At 42.1% G+C, this 27495-nt stretch overlaps 2 protein-coding genes across 3 annotated transcripts in view; one reads left to right on the plus strand and one right to left on the minus strand.

The window, feature by feature from the left end:
- Positions 1-16874, minus strand: part of ncf4 (neutrophil cytosolic factor 4) — a 28580-nt gene extending 11706 nt beyond the window's left edge. Inside the window, exons 1-6 of the mRNA XM_023431203.2 lie at positions 16718-16874; positions 15955-16039; positions 15711-15870; positions 8334-8404; positions 7419-7546; positions 4145-4193 (exon numbers count right to left, since the gene is read on the minus strand). Coding sequence (XP_023286971.1) covers positions 4145-4193; positions 7419-7546; positions 8334-8404; positions 15711-15870; positions 15955-16039; positions 16718-16749 — 525 coding nt within the window. The 5' untranslated portion in view covers positions 16750-16874. The remainder of the gene's footprint in view (positions 1-4144; positions 4194-7418; positions 7547-8333; positions 8405-15710; positions 15871-15954; positions 16040-16717) is intronic.
- Positions 1-27495, plus strand: part of pvalb7 (parvalbumin 7) — a 36052-nt gene that overhangs the window by 4417 nt on the left and 4140 nt on the right. The window contains exon 1 of one of the 2 annotated variants that reach the window (XM_023431205.2): positions 25749-25882. The exons of the other annotated variant lie outside the window; for it this stretch is intronic. The gene's annotated coding sequence lies outside the window, so the exon portion shown is untranslated. Of the gene's footprint in view, positions 1-25748; positions 25883-27495 lie in introns of those variants that run through there. 2 annotated transcript variants of the gene reach the window in all.

The raw sequence follows: 27495 nt of genomic DNA on the forward strand, positions 1-27495 counted from the left end.
AGCATCCCTACAAATCTGTCTTCTGTAATGTTTGAAATGCAATAGCCTCAATTACGTTTTTGTAATCTGACCAGCCATGCTAAGCAAACAAAGAGACCGTTCTGTCTCCTCTAACTATATATATACGCTGTAGTTTATCCAGGGCAGGCACTTGGGCGCCCAGAGAAGAGCTGGTCTCTAAATGTAGCCACACAGCCCTTGGGTTCATCCAGCCACAGGAGCAATCATCTGGTACAATTAGACTCGCGCCGACCCCGCCTTAATGAGCTTGTTAAACCTTCAGCTCGTTAGTCTGGCAATAGGGAGGAGGAGATGAGAATTGAGTTTTTTTTTTTCCTCTCTCCCTGACGTTTAATGAAAGTGTATTTTTTTAAGTAGATGGCCCACTTCCTTGAGGGCCTGGAGTGAAGGATCATAGGAGGATATGCATGTATATTTATAGAAGAATGAGCAGAGGTTGTGCGTATATATCTGTGGAGGTCACTCCTGCTTTTCGGCTGTCACACAAAGCAGGATGTATTTGGGCATTAGCAAAATCCCATGTTCTTATCTAGGTATTTGATTTCAAAACCTGCCTTCAAATCATGGACATTTTGCATGAATGTTAGTTAGATGAAAACATCAGAGGGTGCATTTCATAACACTACATAAGATAAACCTGATTCATGCAGTTAAATGGAGGTTATTTCTTGGTGAAAGCAGTTAAAACACTTGTATTACTACCTCGTTTTCCATTTCTTTGGCAAATTTCAAGCTTCACCAATTGATTATTTGGCAACAATCAGTCCCTTTAACCCATCTGGCAGACATGAAGCGACAATTACTGTACAATGCTTTTAAAAAAAGTTCCTGACAAAATTAAGTGCTCAGTTTTGCTCTCCGCTAACTGTGGAAAATATCTGGCTCTTACGCTGCTAGATGCTTCACTTTTTTTTTCACTGGCTACCTGCTAAATGTGTCTCTCTGCTGCTTGGTGATGGGCAGGTAGGGGAGAGTGGGTTTAATGGGTTCAGCTGAAAACACCTGTCTGCTGCTGCTGCTGCTGCTGCTGCTGGAAACAGGTCTGATGAGAGTAATAAGACTGAACCATATAATAAATGTGCTGTGAGACCAAAGGAGGCTACAAAGCTCTGTAGAGCTGCAGAGTTGGGTCATTATTCTCTGTGTGTTTTTCCCTTTTACATTAGAATTATGAATCAAATGATTAAGTGTTTCTTTAAAAATACAGTAGAGGAAGAAAAGAATGAAAGAAAGAGAAACAAACATTAAAACTTATGTAATCTCATGACATCAATTTCATCACCTTGCACTTTATATTGTTCAGACTCAATGTGTAAACACATCCACCGACACTGCTGGTCTCGAATACACCTCCAGTATCCACCCTGCTGAATCTACAGTTACGTCGTCATAATGGCTCACATCCATATAATGAACCGTCTACTGCACAATTTCACTTCATAATACAGTGAAAGTAGTAGAAGTACGGTCATAATCCTTCCTGGTGAGGAGATTTACTAAGCGAACCTGCATATCTGCTTTTTTTTTTCACAGGTAGGTCTTTATCTAAAATAGGATCTAATTTCTGCTTTAATGGCTCTCACTGCAAAAGAAGAGCTGAGCCTCAGTCGGTTCAGGACCTGCTTGATTTTTAATTTTCTAATTCTATGGGTGTTCGTCTCTCATTTTTGCGCTCCATCTTTTCACCTCTCTAACATCCTGTCACCTAATTTTCTCTCCTTTGTCTGTTCCTGAGTCTTCAGTCTTTCTCTCCCCAATTTTTCACATCAGACAAACTACCCTCAAGCTTGTGTATCGTTAAAAGCTCATGTTCACCAAGAGCAGCCTGTCCCATTGACCTTGTTTGAAGCTCATAGCGCCACCGCCAACAATTACTCATCGCGCTGCGTGGGGCTAAGCCTGAGCTAATACTAAGTGGAGTGGAATGAAGTGTCGTAGCGTAAACGCTAACGCTTGCACCAGCTCTACTGTGACAAATGCCTGCGCTCTCCTCTTATCCATCAGGCTCAGACCAGCCATTGATCATTGTTTGTACAGAGTTTAACAGCCACTTTTCCTGTGCTGGAAAAACACACAGCAGGACATACACAAACACACAGAGGAGCGCTCATTTTTCCCAGAGAGAAAGAGCTAAAATAAATGGTGAGTAGGCTGGCAGCTTCGTGAGTAGAGTACACCAGTGTTTTACTTTTGTGTGGGAGAGAGGGGAGGCAGAGAGAGAGAGAGAGAGAGAGAGAGAGAGAGAGCGAGGACAGAGTAAAATGGAGTTGTTGCTCTTAGTTTGGCAATCAAGAGACCAGTGGAGTGTGCGGGGAGCGATACGCTGTGTTTGTTGCAGTTTACTGTTTTTCTGTGTAGAGCGAGAGGTTAAAACACAAGTTAAACACTTTTGCAAAGGGATAAAGCGCAAGAGTTCGTGAGCTGCAGAAACACACACACATCACCTGCAGACATGTGCTCACATTATAGCTTGTACTCACTGGAGACAGAGTCACTTACAAAACTGAGCAAAGCTGCATCACACACACACACACACACACACACACACACACACAAACACACAAACACACACACACACACACAAACACACACACAATCTTCCCTAAAATGAGCTTTATAAACTGCCAATACAGTATGAGTTAGAGTCTCATCATCGATTAATCTGATGGTTAATATCTCAATTAATCAGTTAATTGTTTCAGATTCTGCATCCTTCCCATTTTCATCACAACCACCGGAGAATCAAACTCTAAATCAAATTTTATCAGGAGAAAAGCGAAAACATCTTTCCCATCGAGAGAAGCCTTCTGTGTCGTTCTTTCCTCTCCAGTTCTGACATAACTGATGCTATAGCAGCATCTACACTGATCTCTTTAGGAGCCGCCATTGTTACAAACGAACAGTCACTTCTCGCCGTCGTCTCACCACCTAATTCCTGTTAGCCACAAGCGAATAGCTTGGAGCTCGGCAAGATGGATTCTCACTTGTAAGAAATCCAGCTGCCTCTCAAGGTTACATGTTTGTGCTCTTGTACTTCTGTTTTTGTGAAGACCAATTTGAGTTTCAGACCTTAAGAGTGAGGACATTTTGGATGTTATTCACGCCTTCAATGGGCTGTTTGAAGGTGCAGGGTTTGGGGTCGGGGGTTAAGTATTTAGCTGCGATGGTTAAAAATAGGTAGTTATGTCAAGAAGAGTCCTCACAAGTATAGTACAAGTACAACCGTATGCGTGTGTGTGTTAAAAGGTGAGTCAAGGCTTGTGCTGACCACACAAAAAACAAACACCTTTTATTGGCTCCTTGGAGAGTTTAATTGGCAAGTCATTACCACTTCAACCTTTGACCTCACTGTATTCCCTCTCCTGGACCTGAACCACACCAGCTAGAAAACCTCACAGAGACACACAAACTGTTTCTTTTTTCCTTTTATTAAGGAGAGGAGCGTGTGAATGGAATAAAAATGAGAGGATGCGAAGGAGGAGGAGGGGAGAGAGGGATGAGAGATGGTCACAACCTTGGACAGACGCAGAGGGAGAGGAAAGGGAAACAAGGACAAACTTAAGGGTTGTTTAAGGGGAGCGAGGGGTGGGGAAAGGAGGATAAGGGGGGAGCAAGGAGGGAGAGGGAGGATAATATGAAAGGAAAGATGGATACAGAAATTATTAAAGGAAGGGAAGCGAGGCGGGAACCATTGATGAGGTCAACGGGGTCACAGGCAAGAGGGAGGAGGAAAAGTGTGGCACAGAATTTGACGAATGAAAACGTGCTCATTGATTTGTCCCATGAGTTTGTGAATATTGTTTTTGTTTTTCGTGTGAGTTTTAAAGTACCGACAAAATAATGCAGTCGTGGACAGTGTGTTTGTATGTGTGTGTGTGTGTGTGTGTCTGTGTGTGTGTGTGTGTGTGTGTGTGTGTGTATGTATGTGTGTGTGTGTGTGTGTGTGTGTGTGTGTGTGTCATGACATGCAGTCACACACCGAGGGTGCTGACACGTATTTCTCAGGATGATGTAGTCCAATCTGTGTGGTTTTTCACAAGGAAGTTGTTACTCTGTGGGTCGCCATGGAGATTGTAACCAAAGCAACAACTACAACAACAACAAAAAATTGAACTACACATACCTCCGCCCTGGGGGAGGAGAAGAGGTCCATCTTTGGTTTGACTGTCTTCCTAAAAGACAAACAGAGACAAAGACAAGATTTCTCATTTAAGTGAACATTGTCTGCAGGTGCGACAGACGCATTAATCCCTTGAAGCGACATAAATTGGACAATTTAAGGCTTTTAGATGTCTGAAATTTTTTCTGTAAATTACAGCTCCTGTCAGAGTTAATCTGTGTATTTTAGTCATGCTAGCCACGGCTGAGGAGATGCTAATGTCAGTCTGTCAGTCAGTTTAAACTTTGATCCAGAAAACACAATCTTTCCCCTAATCTTAACCAACAATGCTCTTGTTGCCTAAACCCAACCACAGACAGGAGGGTGTGTGTGAACCGCAGCCTCTGGTGTGACAGTTGTGCACTTTGTACGATGCGAAACCTTCTCCTGACGACTGCTATCAAAAAATGTAGCGCTTCATCCATTAAAAAAAAACCTTTCGTTGTACATGAACATGTATATGAACGTAAATTCTAGAAGACAGGGTTGTTATGAGATACTATACTTAAGTTTAATCAGTGTTATTTTTCCAATGCACGAACACAAAATACACACAAAAAAATGTAAGAGCCCTTTGTAAAAAGTATGGAATAATAAAACTCCTAATAGCAAGAAAAAACAGCCAGAAGTTCAAAGTTTAGAGGAAACGCTTCTTAAAAAAAACCTCATCATAAAAAAACATGGTGTTTACTGTAACGTATTGTACCTATGAGACAAAATGCAACTGGTTTTCTAGGACAATGAGAGAATCAAATGTGAAGCAACATTCGAAAGAGGAAATAGCAATGTTCCTTGTACAATTCATATGCCAAAAAACTGATCTTATGTCCGTATAAATAAAGGCAGGCTTGATGCAAGAGCAGAGGAAGTAATGAGATTCTCCCTTTGCATCATTTCCTGTTAAAAGAGTTCTCTTTTACCACATCTCCTACTGGTGTAACCTGACCACAGGGGAATGGGCCAATCAGATGCCCCAGTGGCTGTTATGAACGAGGAAGTAGACCGTAAAAAAGTCTCTGTGGATTTTTCTCTGCCAAATTTATGTAACTTCACCTCCACCACTCTCCTCGCTACTTAGCTCCATCCTTTTACGACTGCGACAGAGAGAGTGTAAGGATAAGACAGGAGGAGCCCAGGCAGCACTTCTTTCCCAAACCGGGGCATCATAACTCAGGACAGCCTCGCTTTGATTTGATGTAAAATATTTATGTCTTGTTGCACAGCTGTATCACCTGTCACTGGGCTAGAGGGTAATGGTTCTGTATTTTAGGCCCCGGTTTTACTATGACAAACACAAGATAGATGGCAACTCTCTAGACGTGTCTCATAGATCCATCCATCATCTAAGTTTTCATGAATGTATGTATTGAAAATATCTGCAAATGAATATGTATTGACTTACTGAAATAGATATAAAACTTTCTCTGGCTTTATATCCATCATTATATTTAGTGCATCCACTTAGTTTCCAGGCCACTGATGCTCTCATTAATCAGACACGTGGTTTGACTGTAACTAAAAATATAAATCTTCTACACCTATTTCAAAAGTATATCTTACATAGGTCACTTGTTCTGATAAAAGACTTACGGAGCGCTGTGTTAGTTGCATTCACTTGCATTACCTGATTGGAATCAGCCACTTTATTCATGCCTAAGCAGTGGCTCATTCATTGGCTGCTTGGTTACCAGCTGACTAATGAAGTCCAATCATATTCATGCAGGTTTACAGTCATTATAAACTGAGACCTCCATGCCGATGTAGTTTACTGCAGCAGGAACTTCCACCACTTTTAAGCTCAGCTTTGTGAATGAGAGCTGATGCTGATAGATGTGTTTGTTTTGGAGGATTACTTCTCCCAGTAGAGTCTTTATCCCCCCCTCAAAGAGCAGAGCCTTTTCCAAACATAATCTAACTGTACAATCATTTGCTATACAAACCCTGGCATTAAAATACTTGATGAAGCTACGTGCTACTCGCTCATTGACCCCTCAGAAAGGCATTAAACCACTTTAAAACCCTCATAAATATGGTGAATTTTGAGCAATGTCCTGGTCATGAGCTGGAGGATGGAGGGGACGAGAGCTTGGAACCGGGAAGAATCCCGATGAGTGGGAGTCAAGGTGAACGAGCTTTGGCTTTGTTCATGCAGAGCACCACTTCTGTCAGGATGATGTACTGTAGGTCTCTCTTATATAACCAATCAAACACATTTCAAGTGAGATGGTAATTGTTGCTTAAACATTTCTCTGAGTGTCCTTGTGTTTGAAGACATCCAGATGTTCGTGTGTTCGGTGTTTCAGCAGCTCACTTTCCTTCAAAAGCTTCCTGTCAAAGTGCTCTTGAGCAAAATGCTAACCTCCAGTACTTATTGTCACTCACACACACATCTGTTTGGATTGACAGCTGGGAAGTCGAGAGGCAGTAAGGAGTTAATTATGAAGTAAAATGCATGTATTATAGATTAGCTGTATCATAAAATTACAGTAATTTATGAGTCAGTGATCATTGAGTCATCGAAGCCATAGTTAAAAATAAAACCACATTTTCGAACAACGTCAACACAGCTAACATTTTAACATGTTGCTAATTCGTATGCGTGTGCTTATGTGGGGTTTTCTTCCAGAACTTCCAGGTTTTATGTTTTCGGGGGAAATTCATTCACGTCTTTTCCCTCCTTCCATCGGCCTTCACATCCAACCTGCACCCCATCTGCTCCATCTACCTTCACATTGAAACATAATTATTTCAGAAAAAAGCTGCTCTAAAAAGGCTAATGGCTCAAGATTGATCCTAATCATGGTCACTTCTAAACAATAAAGGAGGCAGTTTCCCCTCTTAGTGACCAAAATGTCTCAGATTTTTCACAGAGGTCAAATTGGAAGGCCTCAGCTTCTTTCACTAAGACCCCTACATGATTTATTATTCAGAAAGAGATTTATGCAAATTAACTTGTGGTACAAACAACCTGCTTCTTCATTAATAGCAGGTACTTCAGCTTCAAACCCAATTCACCAAGGCTGTCACCTCTGCACCCTCCAACACTTTGTATAATTGGAGTATTGTCTCTTCTGATATGAAGCTCTGATTAAAAAAAAAAAAAAAAAAAAAAACATTGGCTGCCAAGGCGTCTCACAGTCACAGTTTACGGATTCATGTCACATCTGGAGTTCAGCTAACTGTTTAGCATTACTACCAGTCAGCCTCCGTTTTGCACTTGTGAGCAAGATGCGCTTACACTTTTCGGGTAGGTGGGCGGAGACGCCTGAGGGCTCGCGGTAGGTGCTGGCTGTCTTGCTCCGTCTGGTAGAAAAACATCCTGAGAGCCTCATCGAGCAGGAACCATGTTGGCAGACCCAGCAACCTCTGGGAGAGAAGAGAGCGAGAGAGAGAGAGAGAGAGAGAGAGAGAGAGAGAGAGAGAGAGAGAGAGAGAGAGAGGGAGAATGAGGCAACAGAGCTGGAAAGGGGTTGGATCACAAGGAAGGGAGGGACGGACGGAGTCAAAAGGGATGGGATGAAAGATGCAGATGAAGATGTGTGAGAAAGGTGTAGATGAAGGACAGATGGGAGAAAAGGTAGATCAGGGTGGACGGGTAGAGGTAAGCGGAGATACAAGAGAGGTGTAAGGAGAGTGGGAGTTTGATGGAAGAGGAGAAGGAGAAGTCGGGCGGTGGGAGATTTGAGCGAGCTGGGTGGAAGGAGCGGATGAAACGAGAGGAGATGAAGCGAGAAAGATTACAAGTGCAAGGCGAGCGAAGGCGAGAGAGTGTGGCAAAGTGAGAATCACGTAGGTTGCAGCAAAAGAGAGTAAAGCAGAAAAGAGAAGTGAGTGAGTGGGAGAAAGAGAACCTGATCGTGTTTTTAGCGATGGAGCAACGCTGAAACATGTCAAAAGTCCCACAACTACAGTCAGTCAGACGTGATGTGGGCACAGGGCAGAGCAAAGAGAAGAGAGCAGCAACGCCTACGTGTTGAGCTCGATCGGCAAACTACTGCTGAAATATCCGAGTCAGTGCTTATCCACCTACAGCATCATTCAGCCCACCAAGTTGTAGGCTACTGCACACTGCAGAAGATGCCGAGCATGCCAACAATTCTTTCCTTTGTGCAAAATTGAAGTCTGCGCTGTGCACAAAATGAAATGCGATTACCTTCATGTACGTGTTGAGTTCAGGGATTCTGCTTTCTGCAATCTCCTGCTTGTTGCCGATGAAGACTTTTCCTGAAGAGAGACATGTTCACAAAGAAGAAGACAAAAAAAGGCGCAGGGATGAAATCACTGAGTCAGTCAAGAGTTTTAATCAATGTATAATGTATAATCAAGGCCTACATCATCTCCCACACATAAACATAAATATTTGTGGAGGAAAAACATGCAGAATGTGTAAACCTCACACACACTGCACTTAGGACCAGGCGAAAAGACGTTTTCTCTAGAGCCGGCTCAGTGTCTAGTGGTAAAAATCAAAGCAGAAAATGAGTCAGTTTTTGGAGTCTACACACCAAGAAAATGTAAAGATACCCTGTGGAGTTTTTGACACTTGCACAGGGACACACATGCACGAGGGCGATGCAATATACATTCTACTCAGCTGATTGACGGAGTCGCTAATGCACCGAGAAACTTAGCAATGTGGCGACAAAGGGAATGATGAATAACTCCGCTAGCGAGCACAAACATGGTGCGCACAATTTTCAAATTTTAAAGAAGAAAATCTTCTCTGCAAACGCCTTACGAGGAAAGAAAAGTCTGCGACACATTTGTTAGCCTTCAAGAATATACACAATGCGTTTGTTTTTACAGAAAAACTCCACAGGTCACCTTTAAATCATTTTAAATCTACTTTATTTTTATGACTTGTTTGTTCATTTTTATTCTTATTTCTTTTTCTTGTCACTTTCTTTTGCTTTTGTTGTTCTCCAACAGTTTTGTCATTTCCCTCGGTATTTATTCAAGATCTAAGCTAAAGATTGTCCTCAGTTACACGTGTGATGACTTAATGAATTACTGACACTGTATTTGATGTAAATACTGCAGCAGTGACCGTGTTAGAGGACGTTAAGAATTGTTAGCGCCCATGCAAGTGAGATTTTAAAACAGAACCATATATATATATATATATATATATATATATATGCAGCGTTTTGTAAATCTGATGAGAAGAGTATGTATGTAAACTTCTAGTCTTGCATCTCCACATTTATGCATCTGGCCCCCGGCGTCAGTTCACTTGTTCAATTTCTGCAAAACCACGATGTATCACAGCAGAATGTGTAGTTACTGGCAGATTTTAAGCAGAAGTTACATTTATTTTTTTCCCCCTAACTAGACAAATACTCCTTCAGGATGGTTCCTGAAACATATCGTATTACCCTTCATCCTCGATATCACACCAAGTCCCTGATGAGGCACAGCACAGATTTCTCGGGCTCTAAATCAGGGCCCTCAACAGTTCATCCAAAGCCATCTAACAGTGCTGTTAAATCAGATTTAGCACAGTCCTAATGACCCTCAGCCACAATATTCAGCCCTCTCTCTTCCCTCAATTTCTCTCACCTCATTCACTCTTGAGCACGATAACTCACTCAATCACTCGCAGACACAAATTCACTCCTTTACTCGCTTAGTGATGAATCATTCACTCACCTCTCCGTCTCCTGGGGCCTCACTGAATAAATGTTCTTTTGACCTTGAATCTAATAGTTTCTATTTTTGTTTTATATTGAAAGATCTGTGATGAATTTAGCCCACACAATGTTCGTGTGACTGAAGAAAAAGACGTAATCAGATAAAGAAAACATTAAATAGAAAGATTGAAATTAGCAATAAAAACAAAACAAAAAAAGGAAGAAACAAATGTGTGATTCTGTTATTAAAATATTCTCCATCATGTAGCTCTCATTAATCAAAACTGCTCAAATTTGACCAAACAGACCTACATCCTTTTCAATTATTTTTTTTTCTCCTGCTCCTACCCATCACCCCATCCTCCCCTCCGTCTTCCTCCTCCCTCCCGTCTTTCTTATTCCCCTTCCATCCTGATGAGATCTGGCAGTGCAATTAAACCCATCAGATCTAATATTATCCAGCAGACTCCCTCAGTGGCAGATGCTAAATCAGAGTTTGTTGGAAAGTAGAACTTTCCCAATATAGCAAGTGACAATGAGAGATACAGCCTTAAATCAGATGAAGAATTTATGTTAACGATTTCACAATAAAGAATCACTAATATCACAGTTTTCATGTATTTCTCTTTTAATTTTTTTATATATAGTTTAGGCATTAGCTTGACATCAATGTCACATGTCAGCAACAATATTTACTCAAGCATCAACGGCAATAATTGGAAGATTTTAAGTAAATTCATTGGTAAACTATGATATAACCTGTAAACTGTTGTTTGTTTGTTTTTGCCATTACAGATACATAGATACATTTTGATGTGGACAAACAGCTCAAAATCTTTTAATACTTGCTTTACATTTGATTTTGACCTTCACTTTCAAATGCACTTCCACTCCCAGTGGCTCTCACACACACACACACACACACACACACACACACACACACTCTTTGAGACAGACCTCCGCTCTGCCAGTGCTCTAAGCAGGTTAAAGCCAATGCCCAGAATAAAAGAATCATTTGTACCTGTGCCCCCCCCCCCCCCCGTGCCCCCCCCCCCCCTCCACTGCCTGGCACACAGCAAATACAGTAAACATCAAAGGCAGGAGGAGACACTTAGGGCAGGCCAGACAGCAGCAGAGGAAAGAGTGAAGCCATCAGAGAACAGCAGAGGCCTTGTGTTAATGGATCGGATCGGATCCAGCTCTGGCAGCCAGAAGCAACACCACAGGTGCACCATGAAGATAAGACAGACGAGGCTCCTCTGAAAATGTAACTCTAGAAAGATCAGTAATACTGTCCACTGGCTGCTAACGTCGGCTTAATGAATCCAAACTAAGGAGGTTCATGAGGAGAATTTGGTGATTCCCTGACTGTTTTCCTCCAGAGCCGCCTGCAGATCAGACAGTGAGTAACATCTACTGTACAGACTGTCTGGCAAACATTATAATAACTATGATAACTTAAATAATAACTTAAGTCATCTCCCGAGTTTTCACCTAGCGCCACCAGCAGGTCTTCATTTAACTTTGTCCCACACTCAGGTTTATGTCCAGATACTTAAATTACTGACGACATTCCCATCGGCCTCAGCTGTTATTTGCTAATTAGCAAACGTTAGCATACTAACGCACAGCACGGAGATGATGAACTTGGTAAGCACGAAAGCTGCTGCACAACAGCATGTTAGCATTGTTGTTGTGTTTGTATTTGCATGCTGAGGTTAGCGTTTAGCTTTTTTTTTTTTTTTTTACTGTATCTGTAACATGACTAATTATTTTGTTTCTAATGCAGAGATGCAGAAATTAACTTGAATGTGAATGTAAATGTGTCTTTTAACCTTTAAACCAAATATACGTTTCATTTGTTAAACACGAGTCAAACGTTGACAGCTAAACTAAACTAAAGCCGTGAGTCAGGATAGAAAGAGAAATACATCTCGCTGTGACTTGAGTGTGATTACAGTGCAGTCTGATTATCCATTTATATGTAATCTACACACACACACACATACACACACACACACACAGACCTCGCTCTCTGTCCTCATCTCTCCCAAACCAATGGCCCGAGCCACCCCATTCAATTTATTGGTGATGTTGGTTTCCAGCCTCCGATAATCGATACGGACACTGACGGCGGCTCCCAGACAGACGGACTTATGGGAAAACAACGAGCTGCAGAATAAAACTGGAGCCACCGAGCAGATGAGGACAAGAGGACAAACACAGACACACAGCAGCACGGCCAATGATTGTGGTCGGTCCAGACGCTTCCTCCCGCCGCTTAATCTCCTTTAACAACAGCTCATCTGAATGGACCAATGACTTCTCTTCCCTGGACCTTAGACTATTAAATATCCAGACATTCTCCGTTGGTTTTATTTCCTCATTGTCTCTTTCTCATTCTTATTTCTCTTTATGCAACTCGACTCTTTGTCTTTGTCATCTTACAACTTTATACCACACGGATGTTTCCACTGGCTTTAGCAGCCAACAGGAAGTGAGAAACTTTACCTGTGGGTGTCAGCGAAGACTGCACCACTCTCATCGAATTTCCTTGCCTTTCAATCTTCAGGCATCCCTGTGCGGATCAGAGTCATTAGAGACTGAGTGTGACCCAGAGTTGAATCATTAAGTCATGGCCGTGAATAGAAAGTGAAACACAGCAGAAACACTGGAGTCATCCTGATGATGACTCCATTATGTTGGCCGGGCCACTGTGGTGTTGGAAATACTTCAACTTCTGTAAGATGGTTTGTGACCAGTCGAAAAAATACTCAATCAAACTTTCATGTTGTTCGCACGTATTTGAGCCTGTACACCGACTGAGAGGAATCACCAGCAGCAAATCAGTTTCTATTGTATATCTCCAAATCATAATAAACATTATCTGGTGGCACTTCACAGGGTAAAGTCAAGGGAGGAAAAACTCCCTTTTACCAGGAAGAAACCTCCCAACAGAAGCAGGTTCACGGCTCAGCAACAAGCATCTTTGCATGCGAAGGCAGCAGAGGATAAAAGATGAGCTGCCAAGCTGAGCGATAGAGCGTCCTGCAGAAGAGATTTCCACGGGAACACTAGGATATATAATCTCCCTCCCAAAATCAAACACCACCCCGAGATCAGGGCCGACAGACAAATATCTACTGTGGGTGTATAGGTGCGAACTCTACGCAGGTGCTTGGAGAACGATACATCATCTAACGGCAGCCGAGATACGTTTCATCTGCGGTGTGGCTGGATTTTCAGGAAGGAAATCACCGAACCTCGGTATCAAGTTGCAGCTACTGAGGCAGCCGTGACTCAGGAGGTAGAAGATCTGCCTCGCTGACCACATGCACCTCACTACATCTCCCAGTCCGAAGGACAGGATGTCGCCGGTTACTCCATGTGCATGTTTTCTCTTATCATTTTGAATGTGTTTTCCCCGCGGCATTCATCTGTCCTCGCACGCATCTGCTCCTCTCTCACTATTCTGAATGGCGTTCACTGTTGATTATTCTCACTTATTACAATCTTCTGATATAAGGCTTTTTAAACGGACCTTGTAGGATATTAATCGTCAACGACATGACATGACGCTTTAAGAGTTTTATTCCAAAATGTTTTCACCTTACAAGGAGACAGGTTCACTGAGTTTGACGGAAGGAAGTTTCTGAATTTGTAAAGATGTAAAAAAAAAAATACTCAATATGCATAACGGAGCAACAACAATTGTGAATTTATAAAATATTAAGATGTTACTCTTCGGATGGCAAATATCTCACTGGAGAACCAGAGTTGCAAACGCAGCATTTTCGGTCCTTAAGCTTCACATTATTATGCAGCGACATGTTCCTAAAATTTGCCGTCACTATGCCCTTGCGGCTTGAATAGAATTGGATTTATGGGGAAGTGATGCACAACAACAAACTTGAGCTAAATTGTAATCAAATCTGTAAGGGCTACATCGGCAATTATAGTATTAAACTGATTGTATTCACAACTAATGTGTTTTTTAATCATCAAGTAATCCCATCGCGCCTAGATCCTCCTGAATACTTACAGGAGGGACCAAACTGGAGGGATGTAACTTTGGTTTTAAGATATCTGACATGACTAACTCTGTGTCCAACACATGCAGCAGACTCTAGATGCTTTTAATACTACGCACACATGTGTTTCAGTTCTTCCAGGCACGGGGGGGGGGGGGGGGGGGGGTTCAGCCAGCTGTCACCACAGACCCAGACTGTTCCTCTCCATATGCATGAAGCAGAGCAGAACGAGTTTTGCATGTGAAGGTTACACGATGACACGGCGGAAATTATGCAGTAAAAGTTGTGTTTCCTTCGTGTTGGATGAGCAGCAGAACCCCGACACAGCACAATCAGCGCCATCCCCGTGGAACTGGAAATTACAGTAGCCTCGCTGACTCGTCTATTCTCACTAAACTAAACCCAAAGAAAGCAACCATGATTATTATTATTATTGTTGTTATTATTATTATAATGAATCTTTACATTATGGTAAAACATTGGAATGATTAATACAACATAATTATACAGAGAGAGAGAGAGATATGAGAGAAGCACTGGACAAACAATTTGCTTGAAAGTCCCTAAAATCACAGTAAACTGCAGGTCAGGTGTCTGAGCAGCGGCATGTTTGTCCTCTGCTAAAGAAAAATAATCTTACACAACAATCTTTCTGTTCTCCAGCTCTTATTTTCTTTTCAAGCACGTTGTTGTCACTGAGTGTTACTGCTTTGACCTTTGACCTGCCCACCGGTGGCTCACTGCTCATATTTAAGCTTATTTTAGCCGTTAGATGCCCATAGTGTCGTTTAAAATGTAAAATACGATTGACAACACAGCGTTTATGATAGGACAAATAATCCAACCTACCGTTCCCAGTGTGCTATTTATGTATTTATGAACCATGCAACCTGCATCAGCTGTCATAACTCATACTGTAATTGAGATCATAAGGATTTTCTGCAGTGCAATAATATGGGAGAACAGTACATGCAGCGCAATGACAGAGACAAACTGTCAATCAATCGCTCACCATTGCTTTAATTACCACTAATAAATACAAATAGATTCATTGGAATTTTTTTGCACTGTCGGCATCTGAACACACGTCACACACTAATAACTGACCTTTAATTAAAACCGAAATTAGGTTAACTCACTTTTACCAGTCATCAGAATAACGGCGGGGTTAAGTGACATTAACTGGAGTTCAGCCTGAAAAAAGACACCGTATTAAAATAATGAAGGGTTTGAGTCTCGCTGCACGTCCCGATGAAAACGCTGATTGAACACAGAGCGTGATGACATCACATCCTGTTGCTGCCAAATTAGAACCAGGTTTCACTGGTTTTTCAGGCCACTCTAAGTTTTCTTTCTTTTTCGTTTTGATGGAGCCTTTGATGAAATCACTGAAATAAATGAGGGAGGCTGCATTTCTTTGCACTGTGCTGCTGTCTGTCTGAAAACTGGAGGTTACCCTTCAGTGTTTACTGGACGGTAATGTGGCTCAGGATCGAGCCGCCCCAGCTGCCTGAGGCTGAGCTCTAAAAAACAGCAACAAATCAGAACCAGCTATTTTCAGTTTTGTCTTTTGCTCCATCAGTCCACAGTTGGGTTTTTAAGGAACATGTTTAATTGATTGAGGTTCTTGTTTAACCCACTGAAGCCCTGCATGGTAGCCTCAGGCACAATTCATGTTGCTGGAAAAGCAACCTGGGAGACTGTGAGTGTTTGCAGTTAGTTTGCCTGTCAGATCTGAAAAGAAAAAATTCAGAGCTACAGGCCGTAATGAAATAGTGAAATCTGACACTGTGTTGAATATTGTGGCGTGGTGTGTCTGCACGCCGCTGCAGTTATCAGTTTATCAGCGCTACAGACAGGCACGCTCACCTGGCAGAGTGGGCAGGATGCAGGTGTTGGGACCGGGTCTCTCGGGGTCTTCAGGGGCGTATTTGGACTCGAGGATCTGGTGGAGGTTGAAAAACTCTCGGTACCTCCTGTAGATGAGATACTTACTCCCTCCTTTAGTCTTCACCTCAATCACAAACCTCTGGAGGAGAAACAGGGACGTGAATGACACTATCTGTGTAAACCATGGGCTCAGTTAAAAGTTTGTGGTCGACTTTAAACTTACAAAGTAGTCGATGAAGCCTTTCTTCTCCTCGATATCAGCGATGGCGGCGCTGATAGGGATGTTATGAGGCAGCTGATCAAAGTCACTGAGTAACACAAAGATATGCTGGTTATTTTTCTTACACTTGTATCAGCATATTGCTACTGGCAATTAAATTTAAATTTATTCCGTTAATCAGTCCTCACATTAGTGTTTAAAATATTCTAAAAATATATATATTTTAAATCACAATTCAAGTCAGAACGCCTGGAGCCCGGCCTGTCCAATCCGAGGGACATAGTTTGCATATTTAAGCTTCCGTCATCATGACATTGTTTTGTCTGCTGTCAAATGAATGCTGTATTCCTGCATGAGTAGTGTCTATGACAACAAACACCAAAACAAACATAAAACATCCTCATTTTTTATTTTTTATTTTTTTTAAATAAAAAGCAAATTCCCTAAACTTTTTCAATGCAGTGCAGAAATAACAGCCACAAAGTCTCTGCAAACACTGAACATCTGCCTCTAGTTTCAGTTCCCTCTTTATATTTTAGGTGCACTGATCAAAGAAAAAGTGAAGTGTGATGTAACCTAATAGCAGCCTGACACTATATTGTTATTTTCTAACTAGAAAATATCAGAGCATTGATTTAGCCTATTATTGCCAGTTCTAAGTGTTATAAACCTGTGATGCCGCGTCACACAGGTGCAAAGTTATTGATAAGAAGAGTTACACTTTACGCTGACAGACATCATCAAAGTGCATCAAACACACGCTCACCTTTCGTCTCGTAGCTGCTGCGGCAGCGACATGATGTTACTCACGGCACCGACGGCGAACAAAGAAAGAGAAGAAAAGCTGAACTCCGGAGGAAAAAACTGCGCTTCTCTCTGAGGCGTTAGCGCAGAGTGAGATGTCAAACTGGAGGCGGCAACTGAGCGACTGCGCCTGAAGCAGCTTGCACGCGCAACAATGCGGAAACGGGCAACAGGAAGCGAAAGTTCCCTAAAAAAAAAAAAAAAAAAGACCAGAGGATGGTGCGTTCAGTTGACCCTGCCTGTGCAGAGGTTACGACACGGGCGGGGGAAAGTACGCGAGATGGCACATGGGGGGGGGGGGGGGGGGGGGGGGGGCAGGTATGATGTTAAACCAGCTGATGGATGGATCATCACCCTCAGATGGAGTGACTCACACTCAGGCTGTGGTCACAGTTCAGGCTGATGATGATTAAGCACATACATCTCAAATGATGATGTTAAAGCGTCAGTTCATCCATCTTTTTGTTTGTGATGCTCAAACCACTAAAAGAAAAATAATTACATTTGTAAATTTAAGAAAAATTTAAAAGCGACTTTAATTCACAGAAAAACAATGTCCTGGTGATTCACGGACCACACTGAAGTTTTGTGCGTGATGCGGATGAACTGACCCTTTAACTTTTTGTCTGTTTTGCTGAACACAACCTGTTGCAACTATCATTCATCGTTATCAACTATTATTATGAAGTCAAAGTCACATTTACCAGCAAAGGCCGTTCAATTTGGATTCATTTTAAAAAAAGAGTTGACTGGTTTCTGTCGTTTACGTTGCTGTTGTTGTGGCACGTGGCTTTTTCTTTGTTTACATGATTTGACAGAAGCAGCATGTGACTTGGTGAAAGTAAAACCCACACCCAACTTCTGGAAATGTGCCCATTTTGCAAAGCCACCCAGCTGGGTGTGTCCACAGAGGTATTGTGTGTAAACATTTACTTTTAGTCAGAGTGTATTTCAAATCAGAGGTTTTTGCATTATCTTCCTAAACAAAGTGAGTTTTTAAAAGCAGATTTAAAAAAACAAAAAAACAAAACTGAAACCTCTGGGTCAAGTGAACGCCTCATGGACCCCCACCTCATCATTTCACAAGAAGTGGCCTTTGACTGACAGAGCTTCTGTTTTATTCACGAGTTCACAGTTTAGCAGTCACACTTCCACAGCAGTCTCCGGCACACCAGCGCTGCCACATGCACCATCGTGAACATCAATAAATCACTCCCACGTTCAATTTGACTGATTAGTGTAAAAGCTGTGAACAGGCAAGATGGTTGTCGACTAGTGGCAGCTTCCTCCAGCCTCCCACACTGTGTCACACAGTGGAGGATTCTTAATTTGCATCGCACAAATACAAAGCACAACTTTACTCCAGCTCAGGAATTCAAAACGCGTATCGTCGTCACTTATCATGAATGCTGTTCATTGATTCAAATGTTCAGTTTATTGTAAGGTGTGATCATTTATAATGAAACCGAAACAACAGCAGCAGAATAAATAAACACATGTAGAGCTGCAGTAAAGGGATAAAGGATACGTCTGACAAAGCTAAATACCACCGTGATGTGCAGGTTTCTCAGCTCAAGAAACTGAAATCAAACATTTTATATCAAAGAAAAAAACAGACAAACAAATTTAAAGAGACAGAGTGAGCCCTCCTTTAAAGACTTTAAAGAGACACATGCAGTATATAATATGATACCGTCAAAAATGCTCATGCAGACCAGTTTGTTCACATTCTGTCATGGTCTCCGGCAAGTTGCACAAGTTATGTGCAAGTTTAAACTCGAGCATTACCTTGAAAGTGAAGTGGAGGAGTCACACTGTGATAGAACAGGCTGTTAGCTTTAGCGGCGCAGAGTTGAGATACAACTTAATGTTTACACCTCCTGCGAGGCGGCGTTAAATCATTCGCTCGTAACTGTTACAGCAGCAGAAGGGTCACAGAGAAAGGAGACTGATAAGAGAAGAGCCAGAAGACATTCGTTTTCTGTAATTGCACTGGAGGCACATTGTGCGTGACAGACCACATCCTTTTTACATTAATGGTGACGCTGATGTGTAGATGCTGTTTGTGTGCTGCTGCACAGAATTCAAAAAGAATTTGAAGCCCGGGTCTGAGTCTGGCCTGTGGGCCTTTTGCTGCATGTCACCCCCACGTTTCCTATGACAGACTAAATCCTTTACATTCATGATGACATTGACCTGTACACTTGATATGGTGTCGTACAATTAAAGTGACCTGGATTAGACTTGGGCACAGGTGCAAAGTAAAACACCCCAGTGATGTGCTGGATTAAAATGTTGATGTCTGCGATAAGGTTGTGACTTAGTGATGCTGCAGATGGTGCAACTGAACAAAGTGGCAGGTTTACTGTTATCATCAGATTAACAAGTTTTAATGTAGCAATTAATCATGACTTTACATTCAAACTTGACACTTTCCACTCAAACAGAGCGTACAGAGCGTTACCCATCCTCCATCCTCACTCTCAGGACCTTCTCTTCTCTCGGTGCTCTGCAGGACTTTTTATTTTAAATTGTTTTCTGGTTCTATTTGTATGTTTTTTTCTGGTGATTGTTGCTCGAGAAGAGCTTCAGCCATCGTTGCGTTTACAAGACAAGAGGTTATAATTCACCCTCTGAGCAGCGCTGCGTCTTCAGGGCAGATTGGAGGCTACAGTGAGTCGCTATCAGAGACAGGCAGGGGCTAGCTGGTTAGCGTGAGTTAGCATTGGTTGTTGCTTTCCACCAGCAGCTGTTGGTGAGTAAAGGAATGAAGTTTGATGCTGAACTAGCACATTTCTTCTAGACTGGTAAGTAAACAGCTGTTAATGTTAACGCTGGCTATGTAGCAAAAGCAAAACTTACAAATAGCTCCTTTAAGCCGCCTTCAGGAGATAATCTTTCTCCTCCACCTACTTAGTCAACTCACTCACAGTCTGCTTGTCCTCTCTCACTTCTTATCTCACTTGAAGAAGAAAGAACACATTCTCCAAATCAATAGCATTACACAGACACACAAACAGGCCAAGACGCCAGGTGTTGACCTTTCACCCTTCCTTTGTAGTTGATATTCATGAGCAAATACAGACGGCAGCAGATGACTGTTGAAATGAATGCAGAAAGAAATAATTGAAATACGGTGCAGGGACGCAGGTCCAACATAAAACATGAGGTGATTAAATCTTATAACACTAGATGTCAGCAAAGTTGTTGCTGTGTTGGAGGTGTGTGTGTGTGTGTGTGTGTGTGTGTGTGTGTGAGGGAGAGGGAGAGAATTATTGTCTAAACTGAAAGGTTTCTTAAATCTTAAACTCAAGATTTAGATGTATTCGATTGTGATTATAATTGCTAATCAATCACGATCCTCTAATCTGTCTTTGTGATGACACTTTAAGCTTCCACAGTACTGCATGGCTGCCTTTTGTTTGCTGTCTAACCAGCACCTGAATCACTGCACCAGTGACTCTACACACTGACGGACAAAGCCGAGAGTAAAAGAGATTACGGCAGATATGCTTCAGTAAGTCAAACGAGGTTTGTTGAGGGTTTGTTTTCACTGGGGTTAATGTTCGCCGTCATTCAGGCCTGACTGTTTTCACCGAGATAAATGCGTTTACATTAATGTTTCGGAGCCGTGACTTGATTGGGGTGAGATCAAATTATTAGTTGGGATATAAGAAGATGGAAATAACAAGAAAAGAGACGTGGAAAGAAAAAACTGTGAAGGTGCGGAAAATGTACTTGTTTGTTATATAAACTGAGAAACAGTGTGTCAGCGGCTGTTTGTGTAAGAAGAAGACAAACAAAGAGTCCGATAGAGCGTGACGGCGCATAGAGGAGCGTGTGTGAGCGCAGCACATATTGACTCCATATCTATTTTCATGCAGCCTGAGATGAATCCTTTTGAAACGCTGCTCGTATAACAGACCATCGCCAGCCATGAATTGCAGAAACATTTTTTCAAGGGTGTATTTATCTTCAAGGTCAGGCCAGCTGCCGTGTGTGTGTGTGTGTGTGTGTGTGTGTGTGTGTGTAAGAGAGAGAATTTGTGGATTGTGAATGTGTGTACGTACAGAAGATGAAGATAATGTGTGTGTGTGTGTGTGTGTGTGTGTGTGTGTGTGTGTGTGTGCGTGCGCACTGTAAAAAGTCAACTGATGAAATATAATAAGCCGTTCAAGTTGACAGCCATTTAGTTGACAGACAAAGAGGTACCAAACGCGCACGCATACATCCACGCGCACAGAAACATAAGCGGTGTGACTGACAGAAAGTCTCAACACACGCACGGCTTGTGTTTACCGTGTTGACCGCTGGTTACCGTAGAGACAAGGTGAGGTGAACCCGAGCAGAGGGCTAATCTAAATACTGAGTCTTTATGGTGAAATATAAAGTCAAATGTCCCTCGGTTAAAACTTTTGGTACAACTGAAAAGCTTTTACCACCATACTAAACTGAAAAACAGCTTCTTCTTCTTTTTACATCTGAGTTTCTAAAGGATAGAAACTGATGAAACGGTGCGTTTGGCAGAATTATGATACATTGTGAGATTGTTACTGATTACACTTAAATATCGGGGGCTGAATTGAGCACATCTGAGTTAAAAGTGGACTAAGTTTGGTCCAAAAGTTTTTAGCCACAGAGGTCACATGACATCGCTTGAATGGGAAAGTGGTGTATATCACCTCATGTGACCTCTTGTCAGGACTGTGATGACATGTTCACACTCTGCCCAGAAGCCTATTTAATTAAAGAGCCTTTAACAGTGTGAAATCAATTTACTTCTGTCTATAAACATTAACAACCTGAGTAATAAAATGTGATATAGATCATTTGGCTGCACCTCTAGGGGATTTCATATAGCCAAAAACTTAGTTACTGTTTAAGACAGAAGTTGTAACTAAATGAACTCCAGCTGAGGAACAGGGTTAAGTTTAAATATAAGGTCTAATTATCACACTTCATACTGAACCATCAGCACGACTAACTGGAATCTACCAGGGAAATGTGGAAGATTTGGTGTCTCATTACTTAACAGGTTGGCTGCATAACAGGCCAAAACTCCCAACAACTCGGTGCATTCCTTTCAAAGCTCGACATCTCCCACACACTCCCACACACACCGGCCGTAAAATTAGCACTGAATATACCACCTTAAACCACCGCCCGCAGTGCAGGCCGGTACATTTGGCAAACGGAGGGGCTTCCTTCTCCCACTCTACTGTACAAACTGGCCTGAGCTGAACTCATGAGGCTGTGAGTGGTGTTGTATTCAACTCACCGAACTGAGGACGGCTACTTACTTTAATGCTTTTACTACTATTGCTATTACTCATTACATATTAGTTATGGAACAAGTAGTCAGATTACTTTGCTAATTACTCAACAGCAACAGCAGTAGTTACATTACATGTTTCATTACTATTTGTTACTCGATGCGTCAAAGGTTCGTACAAACTACCCCAAAGCCTCCACACCCACACATCACGTCTTGTGTGTCTACATTTTCTTTCTATTAGTATTAGAGCACATCAGTCCAGTAGTCCCGTCCTCACAGCCTCCGACTCACCGGGTGATTCCTGCATGTCGGCTTACCGCTGGCTGACGGTGGCAAGCCAGATGAGAGCAGTGAGGAGGAGTCGAAGTGCCCCTCCCTCCCACACCTCCAGCTCCTGCATCAAGCTTACGTGTCCTGGACCAGTCCGTCTGTCAAACTCTAAGGAGGACAGCGAAGATACGAACCACCAACTTGTGGGAATATGAGGTTCCGTCTAAGGTCACTGAGTTCTTTTCAAACTCATGTGATATTCTGCTTCTCCACTGAGCCTCCCGTCATTTATTGCCAATGTCTGCTAATCTGTGGGTCAGTAGAAAAGGGATACCCCAGTGATACTGATATACTCGACCATTAAAAACACATTTAATTCCTCTCATACTCTTCTGTCTTCTCACTTTCTATTTTCAAGTTGGTCTGTGGAGAACTCTGTTCATCTAAAATATGTTACAGTACAATATGCATTCATGTATTTGTTTGTCTTTTCATGTCAGAGTTTTTATAGCTGTTTACTATACGGCATTAAAAGATGAAAAAGGTATCAAGGAGTAACAACAGTCTTTGTTTATGCTGCTCTGTCTAACGTTAATAACACAGTTAGTCCTTCATTAGCCCATCGATGCTCTCTGCCCGTCTCCAGTCTTGTCCCTGACAGACTCTTGGCTCACCTCTCCTCATTTATTGCAGCGTTTCATTTACATTAATCCATCCATGTGCGTTTCTGCATCTCCCCATCGTTCTCCTTTCACCCGCTCTCCCCCTTACAAATCCTTCCAACGTGTTTGTCCTCACCGCCTCACCCCTCCCTCCCTCCCTCGTCCTTCTACAATGCTGGAAAGTGCTGATGAGGGGTAATTCAATAGAGAGGGGAAAGCTAAGACAGTCTCAGGACAGGGCACTGTGAGAACAGAGGGTCAGCACAGGACGTGAGCAGGCAGAGACAAGCATTTTATTTTTTATTTCTTTTATTTTTTATGTTGGGTGCATTTGAAAAAAACAGTTCCAGACCTATGACAGGTATTCTGTCTCGGAAATGTAGTGTACTTATTATCCTTTTCCTCTATTTTGCTCTTCCTCTAAGAAAGGATTGTGTGGCAATATTTTATAGTACACCCAGTGTGTGAAATGGTTAACTGAGGGCAGGTAGAAGTAGAGAGTATGTTTGGCTTCAGGGTTAAGTAACCAGAGCTTTCGTGAAGAAGGAAGTGACGATGGATGTTTCAGCGCTTTAAATGCTTAAACTGGGCTTTGATTTCACTGTCTGTATCGGCGACCACATAATAATCTGTTGAAGGAGCGAAGGCACAAGTCACACGTCATGTCTCCTTATCAACAGTCAACAATGACTGAGTTTAACCCTGATGACATTGTTGCCATTACCTTGACCAATATAGTTTTAGATGCTCAAACTTAACTTAAGCTTAACCACGGAGGAGACAACAAAAATCACAAATGACCTGTTTTTTCATTTCAGCGTGAGGAGCCATTCCTGACAACAGTGGGCTCATTTTTCTGTCTCCAGTGGGAGACATTAGCAGGTTTTATCAGCAGAGCTTTATTGCTGAAATGTTTGCAGTTGACACGTCAGTAAAACAAAACAGTGGTAACAGGCCATTAGCTAAATGTGTCCCGGGATTTCAAGCTCCCTCTCATACACACAATTTGCAGGTTAAGTGCGATCGAGATGAACATTTGATTTTGAATTACGGTAACTGAAATCTTTAGGTGTTAAGGTTAAAAACATAAAAGGCAGAAACAGACAGTATTAACTCAAATGTGTTAAATAAACAGTGCTCAAACAAGCCTATGCTTTCAGCTTAAAAAATACCTCATGACCTTTTGTTTAACTGGCTGCAGCCTTGTAACAACTCAAGTGGCTCTTTCTTTGTCCCTCATACATGCACCTATCATAAATAATTCATCTCTTTGCCTCGACTAACTGGGAGAAAGACGACTCACTACATCACTTAACACGATAAGCAATTGAAAGAGATGGAGAGTCAGAGAGAGACACACAAGCTGTCAGGGCTCTTACAGCGTGGAGATTAATAGGTCATAAAGACGGAGGCAGGAGCAGATATGGAGGCAGAGTAAAAGCAGCGAATTTGTAGATTTGGAGAGGGGAAAGTGGAAGGGGACGAGACAGGAAGTAGAAATTAGGAAAAGGGGCGAGATGAAAGAGGAGAAGGAACTTACAAGTTGAGGCTGTCTGGGGTAAAAGAGAAAAGTGCCTTGTTCTCTACGAGTTCCAGCTCAGCACATTTGTGAGGAAAGATATGACTTTATTTTAAAGGAGGGCTGAAGTTCAGTTTAAGTTTGATGTGTGTGTGTCAGGATTTTGGTGCGTTACAGAATGGGATGTTTCTGCATTAGTTTTTCTGACTCCTCGGGGGCAAAAATCCGAGGTTAGAGGACCTTTGTCACCATGGTTACGATAATAAACCCCTGGTGGAGCTTACAGATCAATCGTAGTAATGGTTGCAAGAATTAATGTCGACTATCGGCTGGAAACTTGACGTCACTCGTCAATAAAACATAACTACAGGTCGTAACGAGCTGCTTGAACCAACAACCTATGGGCTGGTTTTTGTGATGCTTTAATGCTCGTTTCTCTTGTATAGTCGTTATGGCAACTGTTTACACATCCGGCAGCACAGTATGTATAAGTCCAACACTTGCTCTCCTTTTTTGCTCTGTTTTGGTCTCCGAGAAACATCTGCCTCTTCAGTTGCTACTTGCTCCACGATGTTGACCAGAGAGCTGCTAGCTGACTCTGTCTGTCGGCTGTGTGGCGCCGGGCAAGACGATGCAGTTTCCCCTGAAAACAGCTGTTGAATGAGCTGAACGAGAGCTGAACGAAAGCAGTAGAAATGTAGAGATAGAACCAAAACAATCTGCTTGAAGATGCAGATGTTTTTCAGTTTCTGTATTTGTTAATAAGTTGTCAGAAAAGGTAATGAAACAAGGCAACAGTCAAAGTGGAATTTCAGCGCTTCCCCCTTATCTTAAACTTTTTTCTTACTTTTTAAGTGGCATCTGTGCTGGTGGGAAGACGCGGGCTTCATGAGGATTACAAAATAAATCAAAGCAGATAACAGTAAAAAGAAAAAAAAAAAGAAAAGAGGGTCACGCAGGCAAAGAGAGAAGATGAACCGGGTGGAGATAAGGACTGAGGGCGAGTCAGATAGAGTGGTATTATTAATAGGCCTGTGTGTGATTTGTTAGTGCTGCAGAGAAAGTGATCACACTCCAGGGCCAACGGTGTGTGCGTCATGTCTTGACCCCCCCAACCCCCCCACCCCCCCATCACCACTAGCACCACCAGCACCAGCACCACCTTTCTCAAAATAGAGAGAATACGGAGAGGTGGGGATGTGGTGGGTGAGCGGGGGGTATATGGGGTAAGTGTGTATGTGTTTTGAAGCGGCTATAAAAGTCTTTATTGTGTCCTCCCTCCCAACTTGCACATCTTACCTCCATCTCCAACCCTTCTCTCCGCTCCATTCTCTCTCCATCACACTTCCTCCTGCCCTCCGTCTCACCTCTCAGGTGCATTCATCCGACCCGTTCATTCAGGTAAGACTGGAAAGAAATATTAGAATATCAAATGTCATGGCAGAGGATAGATAGACAAAAACACACACACAATATAAGTCAGATCTTTCAGGTGCTTTGGTCGATGACAAGAATGAGTTCTAGACCACTGAATGAATGAATGAATGAATGAATGAATGAATGAATGAATGAATGAAATACAGTGATTTCTGGGGTTGTCTGTGACATCTGAACGGCACTTGAATTAAATACCTTTGTTAGTTTCATAAATACTTAAACCAGAGAGGATCATGGATGTAAATTCAACCAGGATTATAAAAAAGTGCACGGTTTGAATAAAATTGATATTACTAAAAAAGTTGATGTATTTTTATTCCAAATGAACTCAGTCTTAAAGAAACGTAGAAACGAAGGCCGGTAACAACAACCAGTGTAAACACAGCGTCAAAATGAATGTTCTGCAATCGTCAATAGAGGAGGTTAAACATCGCTCTGCTATTGCGTCATCATTGTTTCTCGTTTCTGTTTTTTGAAGAATTTGGGACAATTTACTTTTATGTCTCTATAAGTTGCTGCTGATCTTGCATTTCTTACATTTCCCTGAGTGCTGCGACTTGATGTCCCCTCTTTGATGGTTTAACTGGATCTGCTGTTAAATGTAATGTAATGTCAGGAGCAGGTGTTGTTCTGACGGGTTCTGTCTTGGCTCTTGTTTCACCACGAACAGGTGTAATAAACACGACAGCCGCGACTTTAAGTCGCCTGCAGTTAATAGTAACATATATTCTAAGTGTTTTTTATTGTTGTTACTCTTTTGACTGGGCCCCCCTTTCTATAAAATTGACCCAGATGCTCAATGAGACTCCCTATTTTAATAAAACATACTTTATAAATAATACACTTGCTGTGCCATGACTGAGTGCTGACTGTTCTGTTGGCAGAAACTCAATCTTTAACTATCCTTTGTGCTATAGGGCATTATAGCTTTTCTGTTCTCAGACAATGTTGACTTACTCTTCAAAGTATCTGAGGAAAAAAGTTGTCTGGAAGAGCAGAACTGAAGCTACTTTGCTGAGGAAACTCAGATTTAATATGCAACGTCTTGTGTTTATTTATAGCACACTAACAGGCAAATCTGACTTTCAATCTCCAGAGTCTGTCATCTGATGAATCGACGTGCTATGATGCTAAAATATAACCTCACTTATCCGTCTCAGCGGCCTTATTTGTTCGCTGCAGGACAAGTTGGTAGAGTCACCGTGTCTGCAATGCTGATTTTTTACATTTTAGTGCTACACTGAGAAAACAGGTACATGCTCAGGGACACTTTACACTCGGTTGCTGCAGAAGGCGAAAGCAGCTTCAGCCCTTTTGACTAAAGGACGTTTTCTCTAACCACAGCTGTGGTCTACAAGTCTCACAGTCAAAGATGTTGTGATAGAGCTTGTGTACTTTACATAAGGCTGAAGATGCGTCGTCAACCATATGAGCGCCAGCTATGACTGAGATGCATATGTCACACTGTCTGTGAGTTATTACCACTATGTTAACAACACTGACGGGATATCAAAATCCACAGCAACTTGCCAGAATGATTTATTGTTAATAAATAGAAGGTTAAATTACTGTAGGTA

The sequence above is a fragment of the Seriola lalandi genome, unplaced genomic scaffold, assembly GCF_002814215.2.
Source record: "Seriola lalandi dorsalis isolate HSWRI2012SDOR001 ecotype SW California unplaced genomic scaffold, Sedor1 jcf7180002054918, whole genome shotgun sequence".
NCBI classification, from domain to species: domain Eukaryota; kingdom Metazoa; phylum Chordata; class Actinopteri; order Carangiformes; family Carangidae; genus Seriola; species Seriola lalandi.